The sequence below is a fragment of the Oryctolagus cuniculus genome, chromosome 17, assembly GCF_964237555.1.
Source record: "Oryctolagus cuniculus chromosome 17, mOryCun1.1, whole genome shotgun sequence".
Classification (NCBI taxonomy): Eukaryota; Metazoa; Chordata; class Mammalia; order Lagomorpha; family Leporidae; genus Oryctolagus; species Oryctolagus cuniculus.
In genome coordinates, this window is record NC_091448.1 from 19,807,946 (window position 1) to 19,832,681 (window position 24,736).

Consider the following 24,736-nt stretch of genomic DNA (forward strand, 5'->3'; position numbering starts at 1 on the left):
CATATTTGGTCTTTTCTCTTCTTACTCTTCTCAGAACAGAATTAATTCTCTATACTGCTTTCTTTCTTTCTTTCTTTTTTGGGTAAATATTTATTTATTTATTTGAAAGGCAGAGTTAGAAAGAGAGAGACAGACAGTAAGAGGTCTTCAATCAGCTGGTTCACTCCCCAAATGGCCATAATGGCTGGAGCTGGGCCTATCTGAAGCCAGGATCCAGGAGCCTCTTCCAGGTCTCCCACGTGGGTGCAGGGGCTCAAGTACTTTGGTCATTTTACACTGTTTTCCTAGGCACATTAGCAGAGAGCTGGATCAGAAATGGAGCAGCTGGGACTCAAACCGACACCCATATGGGATGCCAGATTGCAGATGGCAGCTTTACCAGCTATGCCACAGAGCTGGCCCCATACACTGCTCTTCCCATCCCTCTTTCCCAGTGAACACTTTGTCTTTGAGGACACAGTCTATACATTTTCCATCAGGAAGCCGTCCTTGGTCCCATCAGGATCAGGTGTTCTGTCTCACTGTACCAGCACAGTGTCTCACCCTGTACTGTCAGTGCCTGTTTACCTTGCTCGCTTCACAACCACCAGTGTCTTTTTCATCATCTTGTAGAGTCAGCACCTGGAATAGTTCCTCAGTACATATAGCAGGTCCTCAATAAACATTAGGTCCATCTCCTTTCATTCCTAAAAATGACTCGGCTAAAGTCACACAGCTAGACTGCCATGGAGCCGTGTGTTAACCCAATACTAAACCTAAAACTCACGCTCTTGTTTTATTGTTTGTTTTAAAGATTTATTTATTTTGGGGTCAGCACCCTGTGGCATAGTGGGTTAAGCCACCATCTGCAGTGCCAGCATCCCGTATGGACACCATATGGGATGTGTCCGAGTCCTGGCCGCTGCACATCTGATCCAGCTCCCTGCTAATGGGCCTGGGAAAGCAGCTTGGGCCCCTGCACCCACATGGGAGTCCTGGAAGAAGCTCCAGGCTCCTGGCTTCAACCTGGCCCAGCTCCAGCTACTTCAGACATTTGGGGAGTGAACCAATGGATGGAAGATCTCTCTCTCCTTGTCTCTCTGAAAGGCAAACTTTATTTAAAAGAGTTATAGAGAGGCAGAAACAGAGGGAAAGTAAAATTCGTGCCTTTTCCACAATGCCATGTTGCTTTCCAACCCAGAGGGATGCCATCGTTTTCAGTGGTGACTTGGAGGTGAGGCTTCGGAAAATAAAACAGACACTGACCTGTGCAGTGACCGGTGGCCCAGCAAACAGGGCCTTGTATGCAGAAGCAGCAACAGACAGGGCCCCTTTCACCAGTCCTCCAGCAATGCTGCCCCCAGGCTGGTGCCTACACAAGAAAACAAAATTATCTCCCCAAACAAAAATACAAACCATCATCTTCTTACAAGATAACCTGGGCTCTAATCCTCGAAAGAAAATGAGATTTCCTTGAGAGAGAAAAATCCATGTAAAAAAGAACATGACTGTTTTCACACTACAAATCTTGGTTTGATATAGGGCCCAGCTCTACTGGTACAAGATTTCAGTATTGCAGGAACCACAGCACTCAGGTTAGCATGCCAACTTGCAGTCCAAGCTGAAAGCCAGGGTGCACTACGGTGTCGACAGTCTGTCTGCTCAATTATCATCTCAGAGAAAAGACCTCGCAAAGGCAATGTGCTTTTTGGGACATTGCTCTGAGGTGACTGGGAGCAGAGAGACAGGCATGTCTAAGATGCACACTGGCTTTGGCCTGCCTGCCTTCCCCTCTGGGCACTCTCCTAAGGGCACTCCTTTCTTGTCTGGAATGTGAACGCTTTTAAACATCAGCCTGAGCCCTGTGTTCATTGTTGCTCCAGAGCTGTAGGTGGAAAGAACTAGAAGGAAGTGACTGGAAGGCAACGAGGGTTCTCTGCTCTCTGAGGGGCACATGCTCTGAGAGGCTCTTTAAAGCAGAAGCAATACTGCGATATCCACCTGCTTCTGAAGAGACTGCACAAGGTCGTTACCTTGAGTGGTCATAGCTCTTCTGTCTGCTGTTTACAAGTCCTGATGAGCCTCTGGGCTCTAAAAGTAAAAGAGCTATTGGTTAGATGCAGCATCCACAAGCGCCTGGTTTCCCAACTCAGGGCAGGGCTAGCATGAGGCAGGTTGCAATCATCAGTGTTTGAAGCTTTTTTATTTTTTTCAAAAGTCTTTGGAAACTTTGTGGGTGTTCAAAGATGAAGGAGAAACCATCCAGAAATGCAGTGTAAGGTGACTGTTTACTGAATCAAAAAAATCATCTTAATAACTCTCACTGATCCATTGCTTTTCACGTCATTTAGGTTTAGTGTTTTAGGGAAGCATGTAAAGTGACTGGAGGGTCTACTGACAACTTCACAATGCTACTGCCCTGATTCTGCAAACAGAGAAACAGACCCACAGGCACCCTAAACCGGCGGAACTCCTGCTGCGAGGTCACTCAGGAAAGGGGAAACTGGAGCTGGAACACAGAATGCTCTAGGCCCAGATCTGCGTGCTCTCCCGCTATGGCACGACACCTACTTCTGTGAGGTCTCACTGCATAAACACTGAGCTCGAGGACAGAAGCAAGAGGACGAGGGAGGAGCACAGGAAGAATACAAGGGCAGGTGTCTAAAGCCTGCCAAGAATCATAACGATCAACAGTCTATGTCTACCTGGGTTCTATCAGAAAGGAGCAAAGGTTGTCATTACCTCCTCGGATCTGATCAGGGACAGAGCAGACTTCTGGTACAGTCACTGGTAAATCCACTTCCGGGGAACCATGATGTACACAGAGAGGGCTCCTTTGAGAGAGACACAATATTCAAAGTCAGTTGAAAAGGTGTTGACGGCAACAGTGAAGAAGCGATCAGTATGGCACAGCAGTGCCAGATTCAGCACACAGGCTTCACATTCCTGGTCCCGATCCTAGGCTGCAGTTTGGGCAGTCAGAGGCTGCATTCTACTCCTGGTCTTCCTCTGTAGCCACAGTCAAACTAGAAATACTGGCTTCAGGCTGGTCACTTCTCCCTCTAGACCAAGTGGTACTGATAATGGAAAATGTCTAGCTTCTCTTACTAAGGCTCCAGCATTTTCTGGATTCAGATGGATCCAGCACAGAACTGAAGAGTTTACATTTAGATTTTGCAGTGTTTTTTTCCCATAAGGGACTTAACTTCCTATTTATGCTCTGTTTGGGTTAACACACGCATTTTTCCTATCTTTACCCATGAATCAATAGAACAGAGTGTAGGGTCCAAGGATGTGTAAAAACTGGCTCAAGGGGCCAGCACTGTGGCATAGTGGGTAAAGCTGCTGCCTGTGATGCCGGCATCCCATATGGGCACCAGTTGCAGACGCGGCTGCTCCACTTCCAATCCAGGTCCCTGGTAATGTGCCTGGGCAACCCCTACACCTATGTGGAAGATTTGGAAGATGCTTCTGACTCCTGGTTTTGGTCTGGCCCAGCCCTGGCCATTGCAGTCATTTGGGGAGTGAACCAGTGAATGGAAAAGCTCTCTGTCTCTTCCTCTATCTCTTCCTCTGTGTAACTCTTTAAAAAAAAAAAAAAAAAGGCTCAAAAATAAGTACACAGTCTATACTTAAATAACTAAGGTTGCCTAAAACAAAGTATTTCTTTAAATTCAGAGTTCATAAATACAGATACTAGGAAATGCAACTTTTATTCCTCTAAATTCAGACTTCACTAAGGGAAAACAGCGCCTTCCCAAGCTGAAAACCTAGGTTTTGGGATGGAGTTGGTTCCTCTCACTCTTACTTCACCTGTGAACAACACCCAGCTGAACGGGGATGAATGGTACCTGGGCAGTGGTGGTGGCAGCCCTACCACCTCTGGGATCAGGGGCACTGTTTCTAAAGTCTGTGAGGTCATGAGGATGTCACTGATGCTATGTTCCGGTGGCTGGTTCTCCCCTGCAGGGAGTCTCTCCCCAGCCTCAGCTGGTTCCTGTCCAGCCTCAATCCCAGGCTCGCCTTCAGCCCCTCGCTCCAGGCCTGGCTGTGAAAGTGCAGAGCTGTACATGGAGTCCCCCAGGGGGCGGCTGGTATCAAAACATTCGGGCAGGATGATGATGTAGTCCTCTGAAGAAGCAGAGGACTGACTCTGAACTTCGTCTTTGAGCTCATCCTCCTCCTCCTCCTCCACAACTTCGTCCTCAGCGACATGGACAATCTCCTCCTTCTCATCTCCAGGTAGTCCCTCTTCAGGCAAGGCAAATTTCACTAAAGGATGAAAGCAACCAATTTTAAGCTAGAAGCTCAAAGGAGCCCCCAGAGCTACACTGATCTGGAAAAGCTTTGCGGATCATGAGCTAGAATTGTGAACAGTCAGGAAAGGAAAGAAGCAGAGAGAAAGGCCACTGCTGGAACCATAGCTCTATTCTAAGTTTGAAGACTATGCAAGCAGTTGGCACTGTGGTGTAGTAGGATAAGCCTCTGCCTGCGGTGCTGGCATCTCATATGGGCGCCAGTTTGTGTTCTGGCTGCTCCACTTCTGATCCAGCTCCCTGCTAATGCGCCTGGGAAAAAAGTGGAAGATGGCCATAGTGCTTGGGTCCCTGCATCCACATGAGAGACCTGCAAGAAGCTCTTGGCTTCAGATCAGCCCAGCTCTAGCCTGGCCATTTAGGGAGTGAACCAGTAGATGAAAGAACTCACTCTCTTTCTGCCTCTTGAATAAATAAATAAATAGATCTTTAAATACACTGATAAGGTTTAAATCAGAAGTTACATACTAGGTAACAGTGCTACATAAAAAGAAAAAAAGTGCCTACTCTCCTCTTTGTTTAACAAAAGTGATATAGAGCCACAGCAGAAAATTGGCAAATCATGGAAGTGAGGGAAAAGGTATATTACAAAGGGACTCATAAATCCTATCAATACAACAACCATGAGCATTTTGGTGTGAGTCCTTCTAGATGTCTTTATTATTATTTGTACATATGCATGAAAAATAAACATGTATACTTAGAATAAAAGAGAGACGAATCATATTTAAAGTACAGGTCAAACTTCATTATAGTAGAGATTTCCTCATTTTTTTTTTAAGATTTGTTTATCTATTTTGAAAAAGTAACAGAGAGAGATGGAGAGACAGAAAGAGAAGGGTCTTCCATCCACTGGTTCACTCTCCAGATGGCTGTAATGGCCAGTGCTGGGCCAGACTGATGCCAGGAGCCAGGAGCTTCATCTGGGCCTCCCACATGGGTGGCAGGGGCCCAAAACTTGGGCCATCTTCTGCTGCTTTCCCCAGCCATTAGCAGGGAGCTAGATCAAAAGTGGAGCAGCTGGGACTTGAAATCGTGTCCATATGGGATCTTTTACCCACTATGCCACAATGCAAATTTCCCTCCCCATATTCTATACATTACAATTTGTATTTTTCATTAGTTCTCAAAACACATGGTATTGGTTCTACCTTATCTGATATCTAGAGGTTTCTGTAATAGAGGTAATTAGCCCATCAGAATTTAATCTTGATAAACTTAGTTTGGCCCTCCTGCTTCCACCCACGGTTTTCAGACTGCTGACCGTAGAGAACAAACACGGCTCAGCTGCTGATGAATCTCTACAGAGCATCTCTGGCAGCCTTCAGGAAGCCTCCTTACTGAGGAAGCCAGGCAGCGTGTCTGGGGTGCCAGCATCCCCTGATCCAGCTTTCTGCTAATGTGCCTTGGAAAGCAGCAGAAGATGGCCTAAGGTTTTGGGCCCCTGCCACCCACATGGGAGACCAGGATGGAGTTCCAGGCTCTTGGCTTTGGCCTGGCCCAGCCTGGGCCTCTGTGGGCAATTGGGGAGTGAACAAGCAGATGAGAATTTCTCTGTCTCTCCCTCTCTGACTCTGCCTTTGAAATACATAAATATATCTTCATAAATGACCATCTGGCTCTTGGCAGGAAAAATGCTGCCCACCCGATGTAGAGTCTAAAGAAACAAACAAGGCCGGAATTTCTCACAAAGGTCATTCTCCCTCCACTCACAGTGGCGAGAGCACTGCAAGCTACCCAGGTCTAGCAATCCCAAGTCAGGTGCCACTCTGCGAGGTGGGAGCAATGCAGGCACTCACTCTGCACGGACTTCTGCCTGCAAGGTGGGTTGTGATCTGGGGCCGCATCCAAGGTAAGGGACCGGATGACAGTCTCACACACAAACTGGGTTCCACTCAGGTCTTCCTCTGCTTCTTCCACAGAAGTCATGTTCTCAGACTTCCTCTTTGTGGACGCTGCGGAATCTGAAAGACACACGCACCTTGTCTGCCCTTAGTGCTGAGCTTTCAGCAGTCAGCACTCACGCTGCAATCAGGCAGGGGACAACCGCTCAGTACGCCATGGGAAGGGGGAGGGAACCTCAAAAAGGGGATGCCACAGGAAGGAAACCCGGTGCCGTGCGAAGGTGAGGTCAGTAAGGAGCAGACACAAAAATAGGGTGTGGCATGGAAAGGGAAGATGCAAACGGCTTACAAACATTTAACCCTTACCAGGAAGCGCTTTAAATCCCGCCCCTTCACTCTCTTCCTGTATCTGCCCCAAGCCTGGCTTCTCTATTAAAGGACTGTCATGTGGCAGAGGAGACATGCAGGGAGTCATATCTGGAGAACGAAGACAGGAGAACCATCAACCAAGAACAAGCATCACAGCATCAAGTCAGTGTCCAGAAGCAGCAGGCCACAGGCTTCTTGCCTCCCGCAGGGCTAAAGTAACCCAGGTACGCATCAACACCTGTTGGGAAGGATTTCTACAGACCACTGGGTGTGCAAGTTCCTCAGACAGATCCATCAAGGCAGGATGGATCCTGAACATTTGGCCTGGAAGGCTATGGCCAAGACACAAACATGAATGAAAATTGATCAAAGGGAGGAAAAAAGAAAAGGTCCCTTTGTGGTGGGGAAGCCTTGCACAACTTGTGTTGTTGCTTCTGACAGGAAACAGGGAAAGAAGGAAGACTCATGGGTACAGCTCAACTATCACACTGTGTGAAAAATCTCTGCTGCTAACAAATCTGTGCCTGTTAACAAACAAGTGAACTGAGTGACATTCTTACCCACAGGGGTGTTGTGGGGTACTCGCTCCAACTCTTGGACAATGTTTATATCCAACAGTTCAAAGGACAGCAGGTCCTGGAAAAAAGGAAGACCACATTAGGCGGCTTGCAGTACACACTGCAGCATGCTCTGTCTTCATGGGACACTCAGGCCACTTCTGCATCACCCTGGATTCAACTTGGTTCAAATTCATGCCTCTCCTCAGTCAAATGTACACAAGGAGAGTTAAGCAGGAACCAGCTGCTCAAATGACTGAATGGCAGGAAAGAGGGAAAATGCAGGGGTGTGAAGGTGAAGCAGATAGGCAGAAATGAAGATACAACTACAGGGAAGTTGTGGGGAACCACCGGATTGGGTTCTCAATTCAAAAAGGAAACTTTAGTTTAAAAATTTGCTTCCTGCAAGTATGAAATCTATTCTCTTTATATAAATGTTTTAAAAAAGGAACAAAATTGCTTTCATGAATGATTTCTTTAACAAGGTAAAAACTCCTCCCCTAGTGCTCTGACCCTGGTCCCTCACAGTGCCAAGTCTGCCACCTGAGCAGTCAGAAGGTCCACGGATGGGATGTAGAGCTCCCTCTCGCTGGCGACATGTTCTGTCTTCTGCATGACACACTTCCCTGTCTCGGCACCAAGCTGACTTTCTTCTTTAGCCAGAAGAAAAGCTTCCTAGAGACAAACCAGTGGACACATTTTTAAGGCCTCAACAGAACTTGAGGGAGACTGACAATGGCTCCCCTCAAAACACAAAACATTGTTGTTCATTTACATGTTTTATTTACTTTTTTAAATATCTATTTTCATCTACATGAAAGGCAGAGAATGAGAGAGAGAGGGAGAGACAGAGATCCTCTATCCACTGGTTCACTCCCCAAATGGCTGTAACAGCTGGGGCTGGGCCAGGAGCCAGGAACTCATCTGGCTCTCCCACGTGGATGGCAGGGGCCCATGTCCTTGGGCCGTCTTCTACTGATTTCCCAAGCGCCTTAGCACAGAGCTGGATTGGAAGTGGAGCAGCTGGATCTTGAACCAGTACTCATATAGGATGCTAGCACTGCAGGTAGTGGCTTAACCTGCTGCACCACAATACCAGTCCTGAGAAAGAAATCTTTCTTCTGCTGGTTTACTCCCCAAATGCCCATAACAGACAGGGCTGGGCCAGGCTAAAGTCAGGAGCCCAGAACTCAATTCTGTCTTCCACATGGGCAGCAGGGTCCCAAGCACTGAGTCACCTTCTGCTGCTTTCCGGGATGCATTAGCAGGAAGCTGCATAGGAAGTGGAGCAGTTAGGACTCAAACCAGTATTCTAATATTGAATGTGGGCATCCCAGCAGCAGCTTAACCCACTGTACACTACAATGCCTGTCCCTCTACATTTTTAAGAAAAACTTAAAAAAAATTTATGTATTTGAAAGAGAGTCAGAAAGAATGAGCCCAACAGACATCTCCTATCTGCTGATTTACTCCCCAAATGGCCACAATGACCCAGGTTAGGCCAGGCCAAAGCCAGGAGCCTGGAACTCTATTCATGTCTCCCATGTAGAGGGCAGAGACCCAAGTATTTGGGCCATCACCTGTTGCCTCCTGGGGTGCAGATTAGCAGGAAGCTGGAATCAGGAGTAGAGCTGGGACTGGTACCCAGGTGCTGTAATATGGGATGAGGGTGTTCCATGGGTGTCTTAACTGATGTGCCCAACACCTGCCCTCTCAAAAAAAATTTGGTATGATTTTAGATTTATGGAAAAGTTGCAAAAACAGTACAGGGCTCACATATCGTTCAGTCAGCTTCCCCCAATGACAACAACATACATTAACTATAGTAAAATAGTCTCCATCAAGAAACTAACATTGGGCAAAGAAATTTAAGCAGTAAAAGCTATATGCCACTGATGTGGAGAAATGACGTTACAAAAAAACCCCTGGGGCTGGTGTTGTGGCACAGCAGCTTAAGCCACCACTTATAAAGCCAGCATTCCACATGGGAGCACCGGTTCAAGTCCTGGCCGCTCTGCTTCTGATCCAGCTCCCTGCTGATGTGGCTTCGAGAACACTGGATGATGCCGGGTCCAGGGGCCAGGTTAGTCTGCCCTTCTTTCCCTTATGCAGGAAACCATTAAAAATAGATAGAGAAGCTATCAGGGACTGTCTACACCAAATCCCAAGCACTCTAAAATAAAGCCCCTAATGAGCAGTCCAGGTATCAGCATATAAATGTGTTGACGGGAGGAGTAGAAAGTAACCTCTCATGGTTTCTGGAAGAATGAATGGCTGTGAGTGGGCTCTGTTAATTTTGGCGGCCCCTCCCTAACGCTGAGTAAACTCCTTAAGATAGTTGGCCAAAGCCTATCAGCACTCACCTCTTGCTGGCAGGTGAGGTCATCAGCTTTGCCTGAGCTGATCACGTCCCTTTCAATGTTATCAGGACTCTCAGCAGAAGGGAAAGGATCCACTATGATACTGCACCAGACACGAGGCCCGAATTGCTGGCCTTTGTGAGAAAGACGCCAATGAGAAGTGTACATTCCCTCCAAGGCTGGGGCGATGAACTCCACAGACACAACTCCCACATGGCCAGCCTTTAGGCAGGGAACCAAAACATCCTTCTTTTCTGCAGAGGCCAAAGTCAGATTTCCCCACATGAACTTGAGCTGAAAAGAACAGTGACCCAGAGTAAGAGAGATTGTCAGCTAAGTGCTCTGCCAATTCATTCACCTCTTCTTCACATTTTGTGGGTAAAAAATACCTTTGTGTCTGCACTCCACTTTACATTTCCTGTATTTTTCATCCTCCAGTGTTTAATAAACTTGGTTCCTGGCTGAAGGTGAGTTCCATCAGGCAAATTCTCATCCACAAACGCTGCACTGAGTGTTGGCATGACTGGGGCACAGGGCTGCAAGGGGAGCCTGAACAGAAATTCAGATGCTTAGTCACTTGCTGCTGGATGTGAGAACTTCTGAATATCCCACACCACGACTTGAGATAATTACTAACCTTATTTGCCTTAAAAAAATAATGCAATGAAACAGAACAGATGTGTCCTGAGTGAAAAAGTCATGGTGAAGATAATTAAAGGGGTCCACAAATTTAAACACCATATCCAGTAGCAGACCACAGGTCCCAGTCCTGGCTGCTCTGCTTCTGGGCTGGCTCCCTGCAATGTGCCTGGGAAGGAGGTAGATGATGACAAATACTTGGACCCCATCACTCACATGGGAGATCTGGAGTTCCAGGTTCCTGGCTTTGCCCTGGGCCACTTTGGCCAACACAGCCACTGGGGTAGTGAACCAATAGATGGGAAGATCTCTCTATGTCCCTGTTACTCTACCTTTCAAACAAATAAAATAAAAATAACTTTTTTAAAAAAAAGATTTTATTGAGGCCCACTGTGGCGTCGTAGATTAAGCCTGCACCTGTGGCGCTGGCATTCCACATGGGCGCCAGTTTGTGTCCCAGCTGCTCCTCTTCTGATCTAGCTCTTTGTTTATGGCTTGGAAAAGCAGAAGATGGTCCAAGTCTTTAGGCCCTTGCATCCACATGGGAGAACCGGAAGAAGCTTCTGACTCCTAGCTTTGGATTGGCCCAGCCCTGACTATTGGGGCCATTTGGGGAGAGAACCAGTGGATGGATGACATCTCTATCTGTAACTCTGCCTCTCAAATACATTTAAAAAGATCTTACTTTATTTATTTACTTATTCAGTGACAGAGAGATCTTCCATCTGTGATTCACTCCCCAAATGGCCACAAGAGCTGAGGCTGGGCCAGGCTAGACCCAGGAACCAGGAGCTTCTTCTGAGTCTCCCACATGGGTGCATAAGTCTAAGGACTTCAGTCATCTTCTGTTTTGCTGCTTTCCCAGGCGCATTAGCAGGGAACTGGACTGGAAGTGGAGCTGCTAGGACATGAATAGGTGTCCATATGGGATGCTGGAACTGCAGACGGGGGCTTTCCCAGCTATGCCACAGTGCCAGCATCCTGAAATTTTTTTTAAAAGATTTATTTATTTATTTGAAAGGCAGAGTTACAGAGAGGTACAGGCAGAGAGAGAGAGAGAGAGAGGTCTTCTATCCACTGGTTCACTCCCCAAATGGCCACAATGGCCAAAGCTGGGCTGATCCAAAGCCAGGAGCCAAGAACTTCTTCCAGATCTCCCACGCATGTGCAGGGGCCCAGGTGCTTAGAGGGACCTGGAACAAGCTCCTGGCTCTTGGCTTTGGATCAGCCCAGCTCCAACCGTTGCAGCCATCTGGGGAGTGAACCGGTGGATAGAAGACCTCTTTCTCTCTCTGCCTCTGCCTCTCTGTAACTCTGCCTTTCAAATAAACAAAAAAAATTTTTTTAAAGATTCATTTATTTATTTGAAAGTCAGAGTTACACAGAGAAAGAAGGAGAGGCAGAGAGAGAGAGAGAGAGAGAGAGAGAGAGAGAGAATCCTCTATCCGCTGGTTCACTCCCCAATTGGCCACAACAGATGGAGCTGTGCTGATGTGAAGCCAGAAGCCAGGAGTCAGGAGCTTCCTCTGGGTCTCCTATTGGGAACAGAGGCCCAAGCACTTGGACCATCTTCCACTGCTTTCCCAGGCCATAGTAAAGAGCTGGATCAGAAGTGGAGCATCCAGGACAGGAATTGGCACCCATATGGGATGCCGGCATCGCAGGCGGTGACTTTACTCACTATGCCACAACACTACGCCCCAACAAACAAATCTTAAAAAAAAAAAAAAAAAAAAAGTTCCTTTTGCTTCAAATCCAAACTGCCTCCAGTGAACAGCTGTTACAACCACCCAATTCTAATAGCCTTACTAGCTTTGTCTTTTTGAAGGAGACAACAATGCAAGTGTCAAACCACCCTTTAATAAAGCTATGAATGGGACTCAGGGGTGGGTAGGGTATTAGTGGCTGCCAGTGAAGTGAAGTTCCAGTTTTAGAAAACTGGACCTTAGGTCTAGGCTCCCACCCCAGCCCTGGACTTTTTTTTATTTTTATTTTTTTTATTTTTTATTTTTTGACAGGCAGAGTGGACAGTGAGAGAGAGAGACAGAGAGAAAGGTCTTCCTTTGCTGTTGGTTCACCCTCCAATGGCCGCCGCTGCCGGCGCGCTGTGGCCGGCGCTCCGCGCTTATCCGATGGCAGAAGCCAGGAGCCAGGTGCTTTTCCTGGTCTCCCATGGGGTGCAGGGCCCAAGCACTTGGGCCATCCTCCACTGCACTCCCTGGCCACAGCAGAGAGCTGGCCTGGAAGAGGGGCAACCGGGACAGAATCCGGCGCCCCAACCAGGACTAGAACCTGGTGTGCCGGCGCCGCTAGGCAGAGGATTAGCCTAGTGAGCCGCGGCGCCGGCCCAGCCCTGGACTTACATCAAGGTGTGGGACTGGAGCAAGCTCTCAGGTCGGCCCAGAGGAGACTTGGGGCTCTGCAGTCCATGGATTGAATTCCACAGATGAATCTTCCTGTGGAGTTTAAGCTGCTTTTTAAGTTCCTTGACTTCTGCTTTACGCTGTTTCTTCTCAGCTCGCAACCTCTGCTTTTCTGCTTTAAGAAAGTTCTTATCAACCTGTTTCTGAAGCCTGTAAGATAGAAGTCAAAGTCTTAAAAAACAAAGAGCCCTCACAAATCTTGAAGCCATTTGGAGCCAACTACAGTCGCCATTGAAGTCAGCTTCTATTTTAGTTTCCTCATTTCTTTTACAGTTCTCCTTTCCATTTCATTACCTTTGGATAATTATCTTCTTATTGTACATCAATGAAGATGGGCAGAACTGAGAAGACTGCCTACAGTGCTGTGACACTACACATTACACCAGTGGTTTACGTTCCCAGGACCAAGAAGCCAATTAGCATCTCATTTTACCTCACTTGTTCCAGGGCGGCTGGGAGACGAGGAGAATACTTTGAGTGGGAGAATGGTTCAGAGGAACTCACAATAGGTCTCCTCAACTTGAGCAGAACGTGGTTAGTGTCATGGGCATATGATCCTGCTTCACAGTCTTCACAGATGTTATAGGATGGGCAGAGGCTGTAGGGAAAGAATGGCAGTACAGAATTGCAGAATAGGAAACACTTGAGGAGGGGAGATATCGGACCAGACTTCTATGTCCTATATCCATTTCCAAGGACAATCTTTGGAAAGAATAAAATATGGAAGCATTTGGAACAAATGGTCTAATTTTGTTCTGAGGAGTACGATGTTTTACTCAGTTCTGTTAATACAAATGTGTATCTGAACACAAAAATCTGAGTAGTTACCCCTTAAATCACACAGTGGCCTGTGGTTCCAATTCGGAGCTACTATACCTAATGCTCAGAGACACAGTATACCTACAATTTCCCTCCAGCTACCCAGAATGCCAGGAAGTCACTGCTCTAAGGTCTGCCAATAGCTATCCCACCCCAAGTGACTGCTTACCTACACTGGTAGCGCACACCAATGATCCTTCTTTGGCAACTGCTGCAAGCAATATGCCAGCTGAACTGGTTTTCTGGCAAAAACACTGTTTCCTCTGAAACAGGCATTGAGACTTCTGAGGAACAGGAAGCCAAGGATGGGTTCTGGAGGACAAGTTTCTCATGTAATCTCTGTTCAAGCTTCTCGACTGTTTCTTTAACGACCTGTTCTCTGAACTAGAATGCAGAGCAGAAAGTGGGGGCAAACTCAGTTCCAATGTTGGGAAAAGATGTAGGATACCAACAGATCTGAAACCTCACCATCTCTGGTATAACATTAAGAACACAATCAACAACTAATGGCCACTGAATGAATACACAGAAAGGTAGCAAGCAGCTCCTTCTCCAGGTGAACTGATTCCGAGAAGAGACCAAGAAGTCCTTCTGATGAGCAAATCCTACATCTCAAGCCTGGAGATCTCTCTCTCTCCCTGACATGCTTAGAACCCAAATCCCTCTTTTCCTGGTGCCTCATCACAAAGGTTAGGGCTTTCTTGAACCACTCTAAGTTTGGAAGTGAATAGCGGCCACTCTTCATTTTATAAGCAACAGGCAGCAACCACCTGGATTTGGTTATTTGTTTCACATTCCACCTGTGCCAACAGTGCTGCTAAAACCCCAACCAGAGAGAACACTCACGGTCTCCAGGTAGCTTGTGAACCAGTCTGGGGGCTTGTCTTGAGGCTGGTCTGTGTCACATGGAGCAAGTGGAAACAACTGCAAGAAAACGCAATCAAGATCTTGTAGATTCTTTTTTCCATTTAGTATAACTGTCCTGAAGTATATTATTTTTAGGTTTCCTTCATCAAGTTATACAAACATATGGTTAAAAAAGGGTCACAGAATGAACGAATATAAAAACAAAACATAGTTTCTGTCCTACCTGGCTCCCTGTTCTCCAGAATTAAGCCTCTGTTATCAGACTCAAAGTCAGAGACTGGGATAGTCATAATAACTACTAAATCTTTGATGAATATGCAAATCTTAGATCAAAGACAATGAGACATAACATTAGAAAATTGGATGGAGGCCAGTGCCGCAGCTCACTAGGCTAATCCTCCCTCCGCCTGTGGCGCTGGCACCCTGGGTTCTAGTCCCGGTTGCTCCTCTTCCAGTCCAGCTCTCTGTTGTGGCCTGGGAAGGCAGTGGGAAGGATGGCCCAGGTTCTTGGGCCCTGCACCCGCACGGGAGACCAGGAGGAAGCACCTGGCTCCTGGCTTCAGATTGGCGCAGCGCGCCGGCCGTAGCAGCCATTTGGGGGGTGAACCAACAGAAGGAAGACCTTTCTCTCTCTCTCTCTCTCCCACTATCTAACTCTGCCTGTCAAAAAATAAAAAAAAAATTAAAGAAAAAAAAAAAAGAAAAGAAAATTGGATGGAGAAGTCTATCCATTCATACCTGTGCTGCAGGAGCCTCTGAGTTCTTTGTGTCTGATCCCAAGACTCTCACTAGTGAAGAACAATGTGCAGGTGGCTTCTTCCCCATTCGGGCAGCTCGTTTTTCCGCCACTGGAAGAGGGGCTTCCTCAACAACATGGTGCCCTTCATGGACTCGCATCTGCAGCTGATTTCCCTGCTTGACTGCCATCTGAGAGTGCGTTAGGAAACAAAAACGTACTTGATGATTCTTTTTTTCCAAATATAATTTCAAAGACGCCTAACAGAAGAGTGGTAAATTACGCTGGAAAACATCATGATTTGTATTTGCTTTATTATATCAAACCAAACATCACACACAACATGAACACCCAGTCTGCTGGGTTTTTTTTGGAAAAAAAAAATTTGAACTAGAAATGGTTTTATTATTAAAACACAAAAATAGGTAATTAGCACAGAAAATTTACTAGGTGACATGTTTGCATTAACTGGGTTACTACTTTCCTGTTTAATACATTTTTATATCAGATTCCATCCATGGACTTCCATCTCAATGGTCTAAAAGTCAATCCCAGACCATTAGAACTGGAGAAACTAAAAAGCAACCTTAAACGCTCAAGTTTTTTTTTTTTTTTTTTTTTTTTGAATAGTATCTTCCTAATTCAAAAACTATACTTCAAGGAGAATTTGGGATTCTAAGAAGGTACTCCAGTGCCCAAGACTAATGGCCAACCCTATGGGGTTTCTAGCTCCCTTCATCAACTCACTGTTATTCACAACTGTTCTTTTATCTGTTTTATGCATTACACTTCTTAAGATTCCATTTAAAAATAGAATTCCATTTAAGGATAATATAGGACATGTTAAATAGCTTGGCTGTAATAATCATTTCACGATGTACATATATATCAAAACATTGTATCCCTTAAGCATAAACAATTTAAATAAGGAACTCTTCTCATAAGGCATTTCATGGACAAAAAGTATAAAAGCTATTATTCTAGATCAATTTTTTTCTTAAAGGAGCCACTTAGTAAGTATTTTAGCTTGCAAACCATTTCCCTTTTGTAATTTTGCCACTGTAGCACCGAAAGCCATTAATTAAAGTATGGTCATGGTTGTGTTCCAAAAAATGTCATAAAAACAGAAAGCCAGTCCACTGATTACATTTTGCTGACCCTTGTTCTAGACTATAAACTACAAAGAAACCTTTAATAAAACATTTGGGAGAGCCTTGTAAAAAACTACTCAGAAACTAAGTGTATTTACACAGAACTAGAATAAAGGAGCATAAAGGCTCCAAACATACCTTGAATGTCACATAGTACCATATAAATATATATAACTTTACATGTTAATAAAATGTGTAAAACTTGTAGAGTGCAAAAAATTTATTTTAAAAAGTATTGATATATGAAACCATTTAAAAGAAAAAGTGTATTTATACACAGACAAAAGGCTGGAGATAATAAAACACAATGTTACTAGTTAAACTGTAAAAAAATGTGTCAAAATATATGCATAGCATCTTCAGCACTCTATAATAAAAAAAATGGACAAAAAGTTTTACTTCCTAGGACAAGACAGCCTTTTATTAAACTCTAGAATCCTGAAATCTGAAGTTCCTACTTAGGTCAGGGAAGCTAGCAACAATGGTTATGGGAAATGCAACAGAGTTATAGAGAGCTTATAAGATCTTTTTGGAAACTGGCAAAAGAAAACCCAGAAGAGTTGAACAAGGGTGAAGGGGTGTGGGCAAACAGTATGTCAGAGGAGCTGTAAAGCACACAGGAAATGGGAAGACTGGATGAAAACTGGAGCAAAGAGAAACAGAAATGAGTTATGAACAGAGATGGGTACCTCAACGAGGGAAGCCACGGAAGGGGCTGGATGTCCAAAACCAAAACCAAATAACCAGCTGATAAACCAGGATTTCCAAGTTAAAAACCAGGAAGATACTGGCTTAAGTGTTCAAACAAGTGGCACTGAGAACAGCAGTTTTCACCGGAAGCCAAAAAGGGCTTTCCTTCCCCACACTAAAAGTGATTATAGAAAATAGCTCAGTCTTGGAATAGAAGTTCATAAAGGATAGATGACAAAAGTGGTAATGAAAGGACAGCTTGGCAAACCTTAAAGAAATGACTTCAGGAATGCTCCAATCATTACTATCTTAACATGAGACCATTCTCTATGTAACTCGATACTTCACATGTTAAATGCCCTTACATAGTATCATAATATCCATAGACAGCAGCAGGGTGAAGGAAGGAGATGTAAAATGTGAACCAGAAAGTATCTTTCAGGGAGTTCTTTTTTTTTTTTTTTTTTTTTTTTTTTTTTGACAGGCAGAGTGGACAGTGAGAGAGAGAGACAGAGAGAGAAAGGTCTTCCCTTGCCGTTGGTTCACCCTCCAATGGCCGCCGCTGCAGCCGGCGCACCGCGCTGATCCGATGGCAGGAGCCAGGATCCAGGTGCTTTTCCTGGTCTCCCATGGGGTGCAGGGCCCAAGCACCTGGGCCATCCTCCACTGCACTCCCTGGCCATAGCAGAGAGCTGGCCTGGAAGAGGGGCAACCGGGACAGAATCCGGCGCCCTGACCGGGACTAGAACCCGGTGTGCCGGCGCCGCAAGGTGGAGGATTAACCTATTGAGCCACGGCGCCGGCCTCAGGGAGTTCTTTTTAAATGCCAGGATGGTAGCACCAAAACCAGCAATAAAATGGGATGTTACCTCGGAGGGACATTGTGGTTGGGGCTGCCCTCTGAGATACTGGTATGCCCTATTCGTCACAGGCTTCCCCAACTAGATTTCACTGTTCACACTTATTAGCCCCTCTCCATGGATTATAAAATTCAGGTTCAAGTTTTGATAGTAACTATTTTAAAAATTATTTGGAAATGAGATAACATTACCTTAAGTGCTTCTTCATATTCTCCTAAAAGAACAAAAAATACACACTGTGATATTTCTTTATCACCCCTCTAAAGACCCTATTAAGTATGGTCAATCCTAAACATCTAATGTACAGGAGGCCTATGGTTAGTAACAGTGTTTCATATTCACATTTGCTAAGTGAGTAGATTATAGCTGCTCTTGCCATGTGGGTGGCAGTGGGATGGAAACTGTATGACAGATTTGTTATTTCACCATAGCAACCTTTTTAATACACACATGTATCTACAATATCATGCTGTATATCTTGAATATAGACAATAACAATATCTTTTAAAAGGTAGAGCTACTCGTGATTTTTTTTTTTTTTTTTTTTTTTGACAGGCAGAGTGGACAGTGAGAGAGAGTGAGACAGAGAGAAAGGTCTTCCTTTGCCGTTGGTTCACCCTCCAATGGCCGCTGCAGCCAGCACACCGCGCTGATCTGAAGGCAGGAGCCAGGTGCTTCTCCTGGTCCTCATGGGGTGCAGAGCCCAAGTACTTGGGCCATCCTCCACTGCACTCCCGGGCCACAGCAGAGAGCTGGCCTGGAAGAGGGGCAACCGGGACAGAATCTGGCGCCCCAACCGGGAATCCGGTGTGCCGGCACCACAGGCAGAGGATTAGCCTAGTGAGCCGCGGCGCCGGCCGCTACTCGTGATTTTAAGAATTCTTAGCTTGAGGCTGGCTGCCACTTGTGATGCTGGCATCCACTATCAGAGTGGTAGTTCAAGTCCCAGCTGCTCTTTTTCCAATCCAGTTCCCTGCTAATATACCTGGCAATGGATGATGGCCTAAGTATCTAGAACCCCAACACCCACGTGGGAGACTCGAATGGGAGCCATGTAGGGAGTAAACAAGACAGAAGATATTGGTCACTCTGCCTTTCAATAAATAAATCTTTTTTTTTTTTTTTTTTTTTTTTTTTTTTTTAAGACTTATTTGAAAGGCAGTTAAAGAGAGAGAGATATCTTTCATCCACTGGTTTACTCTCCAAATGGCTGCAATGCCCAGGGGTGGGCCAGGCCGAAGCCAGGAGCCAAGAGCTTCTTCCAGGTCTCCCATGTTGGTAGCAGAGGCCCAGACACTTGGATCAACTTGTGCTGCCTTTTCCAGGCCATTAGCAGGGAGACAGATCAGAAGCGGGGACTTGAACCGGTGCCTTGGACTTCTGGCATTATAGGTGGCAGCTTTATTGGTTACACCTTAATGCTGGCCCAAAATAAATCAATCGTTAACAACAACAAAAATTCTTATATTACCTTACAATCCCCATATATGAACAGCTACTATCGTTTTATTGACAAACTCCCTTCTCACCCTACTACAAAGGGAAGCTACTGCAGATCAGTTTTCACCATCTCTTAAATCCCTTTCTTTGCTACTGCAGCCTTCCAGTTAAAAAAAAATCTCAACCGAGCTTCCTCACAACTAGGTGTTGTGAAGCTCAGGACTCTAGGGAGTTTATGGAAAGTGTTAATATTTGTATAAACATGGTTCCCATAAAAAAATGCACTCCAAGCTCTGAATAACCAACCATCTGATAAATCCTAGATAAACGCCCTAACGTGTTTCTAAGCTCATGTTAACATACATGCACACCAAGTCAGAGATAAATGCAACATCAGGGTAAGAAGTTATGTCTGTCAAACTGAAGGCACATAATTTTCAGATTACCATGGAAACTGAGCATGAAGCCCATTCAAAGGGACCACCCTATATACAAGACTGCAATACAGTAAAACTCCTGTATGTAACTAATGCCTATAAATAAATGACTATAATGTCAACTTATAGTATACCAACTTCTACTCTAAAATGAAAATTGCAACAAGGTTTGAGTATAATTGAAGATACTGCGATGAGCAGATTAAGGCTTTCCAATAAAGCTGAACACCTCAGGGACTCACCTTGACTGTTGATGGACACCTAAAAAAGGAAAAAAACAGTGAATCATAAGCATCTCATCAATTAAGCATTTCTGTGACCAGAATCAACCTCACAGGCAAGAAGCAAAACCTCAGGTCAGGGGTTCAGCTCTTCCAGTATCACTTGCTGGACACGAGGATCAGTTAAGGGATTTTACTGCTTTTCTGCTGTGCCCTCCTTTACCTCATTAAGAGACAACATTATAGAGTGGTGAGGGTATGGGCTTGAACCCCTACTCTCTTCCTTTTCCTTTTAAGCTTTTGTGCCTCCGGGCAAGTTCTTAACCTCTGTGCCTCAGCTTCCTCATAGGTAATAGAGATGTTCCTAATATATCTAACACATAGGGCCGGTGCCGCGGCTCACTAGGCTAATCCTCCACCTTGCGGCGCTGGCACACCGGGTTCTAGTTCCAGTTGGGGCGCCAGACTCTGTCCCGGTTGCCCCTCTTCCAGGCCAGCTCTCTGCTGTGGCCAGGGAGTGCAGTGGAGGATGGCCCAAGTCCTTGGGCCCTGCACCCCATGGGAGACCAGGAGAAGCTCCTGGCTCCTGCCATCAGATCAGCGCAGTGCGCCGGCCACAGCGCACTGGCCGCGGCGGCCATTGGAGGGTGAACCAACGGCAAAGGAAGACCTTTCTCTCTGTCTCTCTCTCTCTCACTGTCCACTCTGCCTGTCAAAAAACAAAACAAAACAAAACAAAAACACATAGTATTGTTAGTCTGACACACTACAATCACTCAAAGGTTAGCCATTGTTAATAAACTAAATGGCAGATTGTGGTACATCTGAGCATAAGATAAATTTACAAAGTGATTGCTCAGATATTCTTCAACATTGCTTCCCTATTTCTCAACTCCATTTCAAATCCCACAAGTCATCTTTTTTTTTTAATTCTTTTTTTTTTTAAGATGTATTTATTTACTTGAAAGAGTTATACGGGGCGGGGGGAGAGGGAGAGAGAGACAGAGAGACAGAGACAGAGAGAAAGAGGTCTTCCATCCACTGGTTCACTCCCCAATTGGCCACAATGGCTGGAGCTGCACCCATCTGAATCCAGGAGCTTCCTCTGGGTCTCCCACATGAGTGCAGGGGCCCAAGGATTTGGATCATCTTCCACTGCTTTCCCAGGCCACAGCAGAGAGCTGGATAGGAAGTGGAGCAGCTGGGACTTGAACCAGCGCCCATATGGGATGCCTGCACCGCAAGCGGCAGCTTTATACACTACACCACAGCGCCGGCCCCCAAATCCCACAAGTCATCTTAGAACATGCAATTATCAAATACAGTACCCGTTCTCTAAAATGTTTGGGACCAGAAGTGCTTTGGATTTTGGCATATTTGTATATACACATGGAGATTTCTTAGGGATATGACTGAAGCCTAGATATAAAATTCACTTATGTTTTGTATACACCTCATACATGCAGTCCAAAGCTAATGTTCCACAGTATCTGTAATGCAGCTGTATCCTGACGACAACCTGTCCCGTGAGGTCCACTGTGGAATCTTCCACTTGTGGCACCACGGCAGTGAGCAAAACATTTTGGATTTTGGAGCATTTCTGATTTCAGACTTTTGATTAGGGGTATTCAACCTGTACTTCTTTATTACATTTGAGAGGCAAAGGACTTCCACCTGCTGGTTTACTGCCCAAATGCCCACAAAGGCCGGGGCTGAGCTGGGGCCAGGGTCAGGAACCAGGAACCCATTCCAGGTCTCCTGCGCAGGTGGCATGAACCCAGTTACTTAAGATATCACTACTATTTCCCAGGGTCTGCACTGCAAAGAAGCAGAAACCAGGAGCTGGAGCTGGAACCTAAGTCAGGTACTCCAACGTGAGCCACGGGCATCTTAGCCACTGGGCTACATGCCTACTCTCCAACCTGTACATTTAAACAACTGTACAGTAAGATAATCACTACTCAGAACTTCTCTAGCCCCATATACCCTTGAAGAAATAAGATCCCTATTTTTTATTCCTAGCAGTGGGTATCAAAATATACTTCACCTCTTCATTTTCCTCATCCAGGTATTTTATTTGAATAGTGTTCAGATCAAATGAAACTTTCACCTGCAAATAAAATATACACATTGTATGATTAAGACATCAAAAAAGCAAGTTGTAACAGAAACCTAGAAGTCAACAAAAAACAAAGATGGGCATATTTCATGTTTCACTTTACATGCTTAAAAACTACTACAAATAGTCAAAATTGATGCTAGCAAAAATATCTACAACTCTAACAGACACAGCGTTAATATCTCTAACAGAGAGCATCAGCACAATTGCTTACAAGATCAATAACCCAGGTAAACGTGCAAAAGTATATAGCAAATTCACAGAAGAGAAAATAAGAATGCCTAATATACAAAAAAACGTTCAAACTCACTGGTAGTCAGAACAATGCAATTTTTTTTTTTTTTTTTGACAGGCAGAGTGGACAGTGAGAGAGAGAGAGAGAGAGAAAGGTCTTCCTTTGCCGTTGGTTCACCCTCCAATGGCCGCCGCGGCAGGTGCGCTGCGGCCGGCGCACTGCGCTGATCCGATGGCAGGAGCCAGGAGCCAGGTGCTTTTCCTGGTCTCCCATGGGGTGCAGGGCCCAAGCACCTGGGCCATCCTCCACTGCACTCCCTGGCCACAGCAGAGAGCTGGCCTGGAAGAGGGGCAACCGGGACAGAATCCGGCGCCCCGACCGGGACTAGAACCTGGTGTGCCGGCGCCGCTAGGCGGAGGATTAGCCTAGTGAGCCACGGCGCCGGCCCAGAACAATGCAATTTAAAGCAATGAAATGCTATTTTATCAGAACAGCTTAAAAGTTTTAAAGCTACTGTCAAAAATTCAACACACAGTCATACATTTCTGTGAGTTACAAGTGTTCCGCAGTGCATCTGGCAGTATCTATCAAAATTTTAAATGACATGCCTTATGGCCCACTAATCTCATTTTTGCATAATATAAAGTGTATCCTATAGAACAGTGCCTAAAGTTATATGTAAGAAAAGAGGCATATCTCCTGAAGTTTATTTTATAGTGGCAAAAAGAAAAAAAAATAGTGGAAACAACCTTCCAATAAGGGATGCTTAACTATATTATGCTTCAACAATACCAAGAATACTGTAGACTAAAGCTTTAGAGCGATACTAACTTTTTTTCTTTATGTATGTTTAGATTGTTTTAGTTCTTATAATGGGCATGCATTATACTTCTACAATTTAAAGTTTACAATGAAGAAAAAAGGCAAATTGTTGGCTCATTTACTAGGGAAAGGAAGATATTTGTGTTTGATTATCAGATCTCTTGACAAATGAGAACCAACTTCTTTCTCAATAATCATGAGTCCAAGACAGTACAAAGAGATGTTTTCTAGAGGGCAGAGGACTCATCAGATTGTCTCTTAAGGCCTCTCCACCACTTCTTTTTCTTTTTAGTTACCATCACACATAACCAGGTAAAAGTTGGATTTTACCAAGTTTCATTCGATCCACAGTCAAACGAGAAGTAAAACATTCACCACTGCAAACCAAACAAAAATAGAAGAGTACAAAGGGCAAACCAAGAGGAGGAAAGGCAGCAGCAAAAAAGGAACAGATGAACTGCTGTCTAAGCACCTGTGGGGTTTTTCCTGAGTGCTCAACTCCAGTATGTCCAACCTCTGACCTAGCAATAAATGCAGTACTGGCTCTTGCAAAATGTAAGCTATATCCTTAGTAGTTCACAAATAACAGAAACATACTTGGCCTCAGGCATCAGAACATTCCCCTGGTGCTCAGCGGGGGTGGGGAGGCCACACCAATGCCTCAGACTGTTTCTAAAATTAATAAAATTTTCCAAATTCCATCTTACTTTGAAAAAATAATTTTGCCTTCCCTTTCTGAACTCTTCAAAAGGAACTTGTTTGTTTCCTTTATGGGAGCACATCTCCAGTACAAATACTGAACTCAAGTAAAAAATCATTTTCTGAAAGTCCCAGAAATGGCAAATATGACAGTATTAACAGCTATGGAATAACACTGCTAAAAATAGCTAACCTTTGGAAAAAATATGCTTTAAAAATATGCTTAAACCATTGGGAAACAAAGCTGGGGCTGGTGCTGTGGCATAGCAGGTAAAGCTGCCACGTGCAATGCCGGCATCCTATATGGGCGCCAGTTCGAGTCCCAGCTATTCCATTTCCAAGCCAGCTCTCTGCTATGTATGGCCTGGGAAAGCAGTGAAAGATGGCCCAAGTCCTTGGGCTCCAGCAACTGGGTGGGAAACCTAGAAGAAGCTCCAGGCTCCTGCTTCTGATTGGCACAGCTCTGGCCATTGTAGCCATTTGAGGAGTGAACCAGTAGCAGATGGAAGCACCCCTCCCCACTCTTTCTCTGCCTCTTTAATTCTTTCAAATAAATAAATAAAATCCTAAAAAAAAAAAAAAAGAAAAAAAAAAAAGAAAATACTCAAAAGGAAACTGCACTGAATGTGTACAGAAATTTAAAACAAAACAAAACAAAGTTAACACTCACCATAGCTTCCACATCAGCCCAAGTTGTATTTTCTGGATCAGACACCAGAAAGCTTTGAGTCTCATTTTTAAAAGTGACATTTAGAGTAACTTGTAGTTCCATGCTGTGGGGCTAGAGTTGAGACAGTGGGTGGGGGACAGAGAGAAAATACATTAGGAATCGTTCTGTACACTGTGTAAACATTCACTCAGGAATACTTGTCAGGACCTAATACAGGTCAGGCTTAGAAGACAGAGTGAATGAGAGAAACCATGTCCCTGCTTTTATAGAATGTATGATCTAGTAGGTGGTTTAAGCTAAAGTTTACTATGCTATGGCGTGGCAGATAAGCCGCTGCCTGTGACACTGGCATCCCATGTAGGTGCTGATTTGTGTCCCAGCTACTCCACTTGCCATCCAGTTCCCTGCTAATGGTGCTCAGTGGGGGTGGGGAGGCCACACCAATGCCTCAGACTGTTTCTAAAATTCTAAAAGATGGCCCAA

General features: G+C 45.1%; 1 protein-coding gene across 10 annotated transcripts in view; it reads right to left on the reverse strand.

Annotated features, from left to right (window-relative positions):
- The window catches only part of NBR1 (NBR1 autophagy cargo receptor), a 35,528-nt gene that overhangs the window by 6,105 nt on the left and 4,687 nt on the right, over positions 1 to 24,736 (reverse strand). For 6 of the 10 annotated variants that reach the window (XM_008271540.4, XM_008271538.4, XM_008271545.4 and 3 more), the window contains 19 exons: positions 24,254 to 24,364; positions 21,756 to 21,818; positions 19,730 to 19,748; positions 17,802 to 17,824; positions 14,912 to 15,100; positions 14,153 to 14,230; positions 13,476 to 13,690; positions 12,921 to 13,085; positions 12,428 to 12,637; positions 9,815 to 9,974; positions 9,429 to 9,719; positions 7,609 to 7,740; positions 7,069 to 7,144; positions 6,506 to 6,616; positions 6,095 to 6,259; positions 3,831 to 4,251; positions 2,722 to 2,813; positions 2,013 to 2,070; positions 1,246 to 1,351 (listed from right to left, as the gene is read on the reverse strand). In XM_008271540.4, coding sequence (XP_008269762.1) covers positions 1,246 to 1,351; positions 2,013 to 2,070; positions 2,722 to 2,813; positions 3,831 to 4,251; positions 6,095 to 6,259; positions 6,506 to 6,616; positions 7,069 to 7,144; positions 7,609 to 7,740; positions 9,429 to 9,719; positions 9,815 to 9,974; positions 12,428 to 12,637; positions 12,921 to 13,085; positions 13,476 to 13,690; positions 14,153 to 14,230; positions 14,912 to 15,100; positions 17,802 to 17,824; positions 19,730 to 19,748; positions 21,756 to 21,818; positions 24,254 to 24,355 — 2,676 coding nt within the window. In that variant the 5' untranslated portion in view covers positions 24,356 to 24,364. The remainder of the gene's footprint in view (positions 1 to 1,245; positions 1,352 to 2,012; positions 2,071 to 2,721; positions 2,814 to 3,830; positions 4,252 to 6,094; positions 6,260 to 6,505; positions 6,617 to 7,068; positions 7,145 to 7,608; positions 7,741 to 9,428; positions 9,720 to 9,814; positions 9,975 to 12,427; positions 12,638 to 12,920; positions 13,086 to 13,475; positions 13,691 to 14,152; positions 14,231 to 14,911; positions 15,101 to 17,801; positions 17,825 to 19,729; positions 19,749 to 21,755; positions 21,819 to 24,253; positions 24,365 to 24,736) is intronic. The other 4 variants (XM_070060652.1, XM_008271547.4, XR_519332.4 and 1 more) reach the window with 3 other exon arrangements.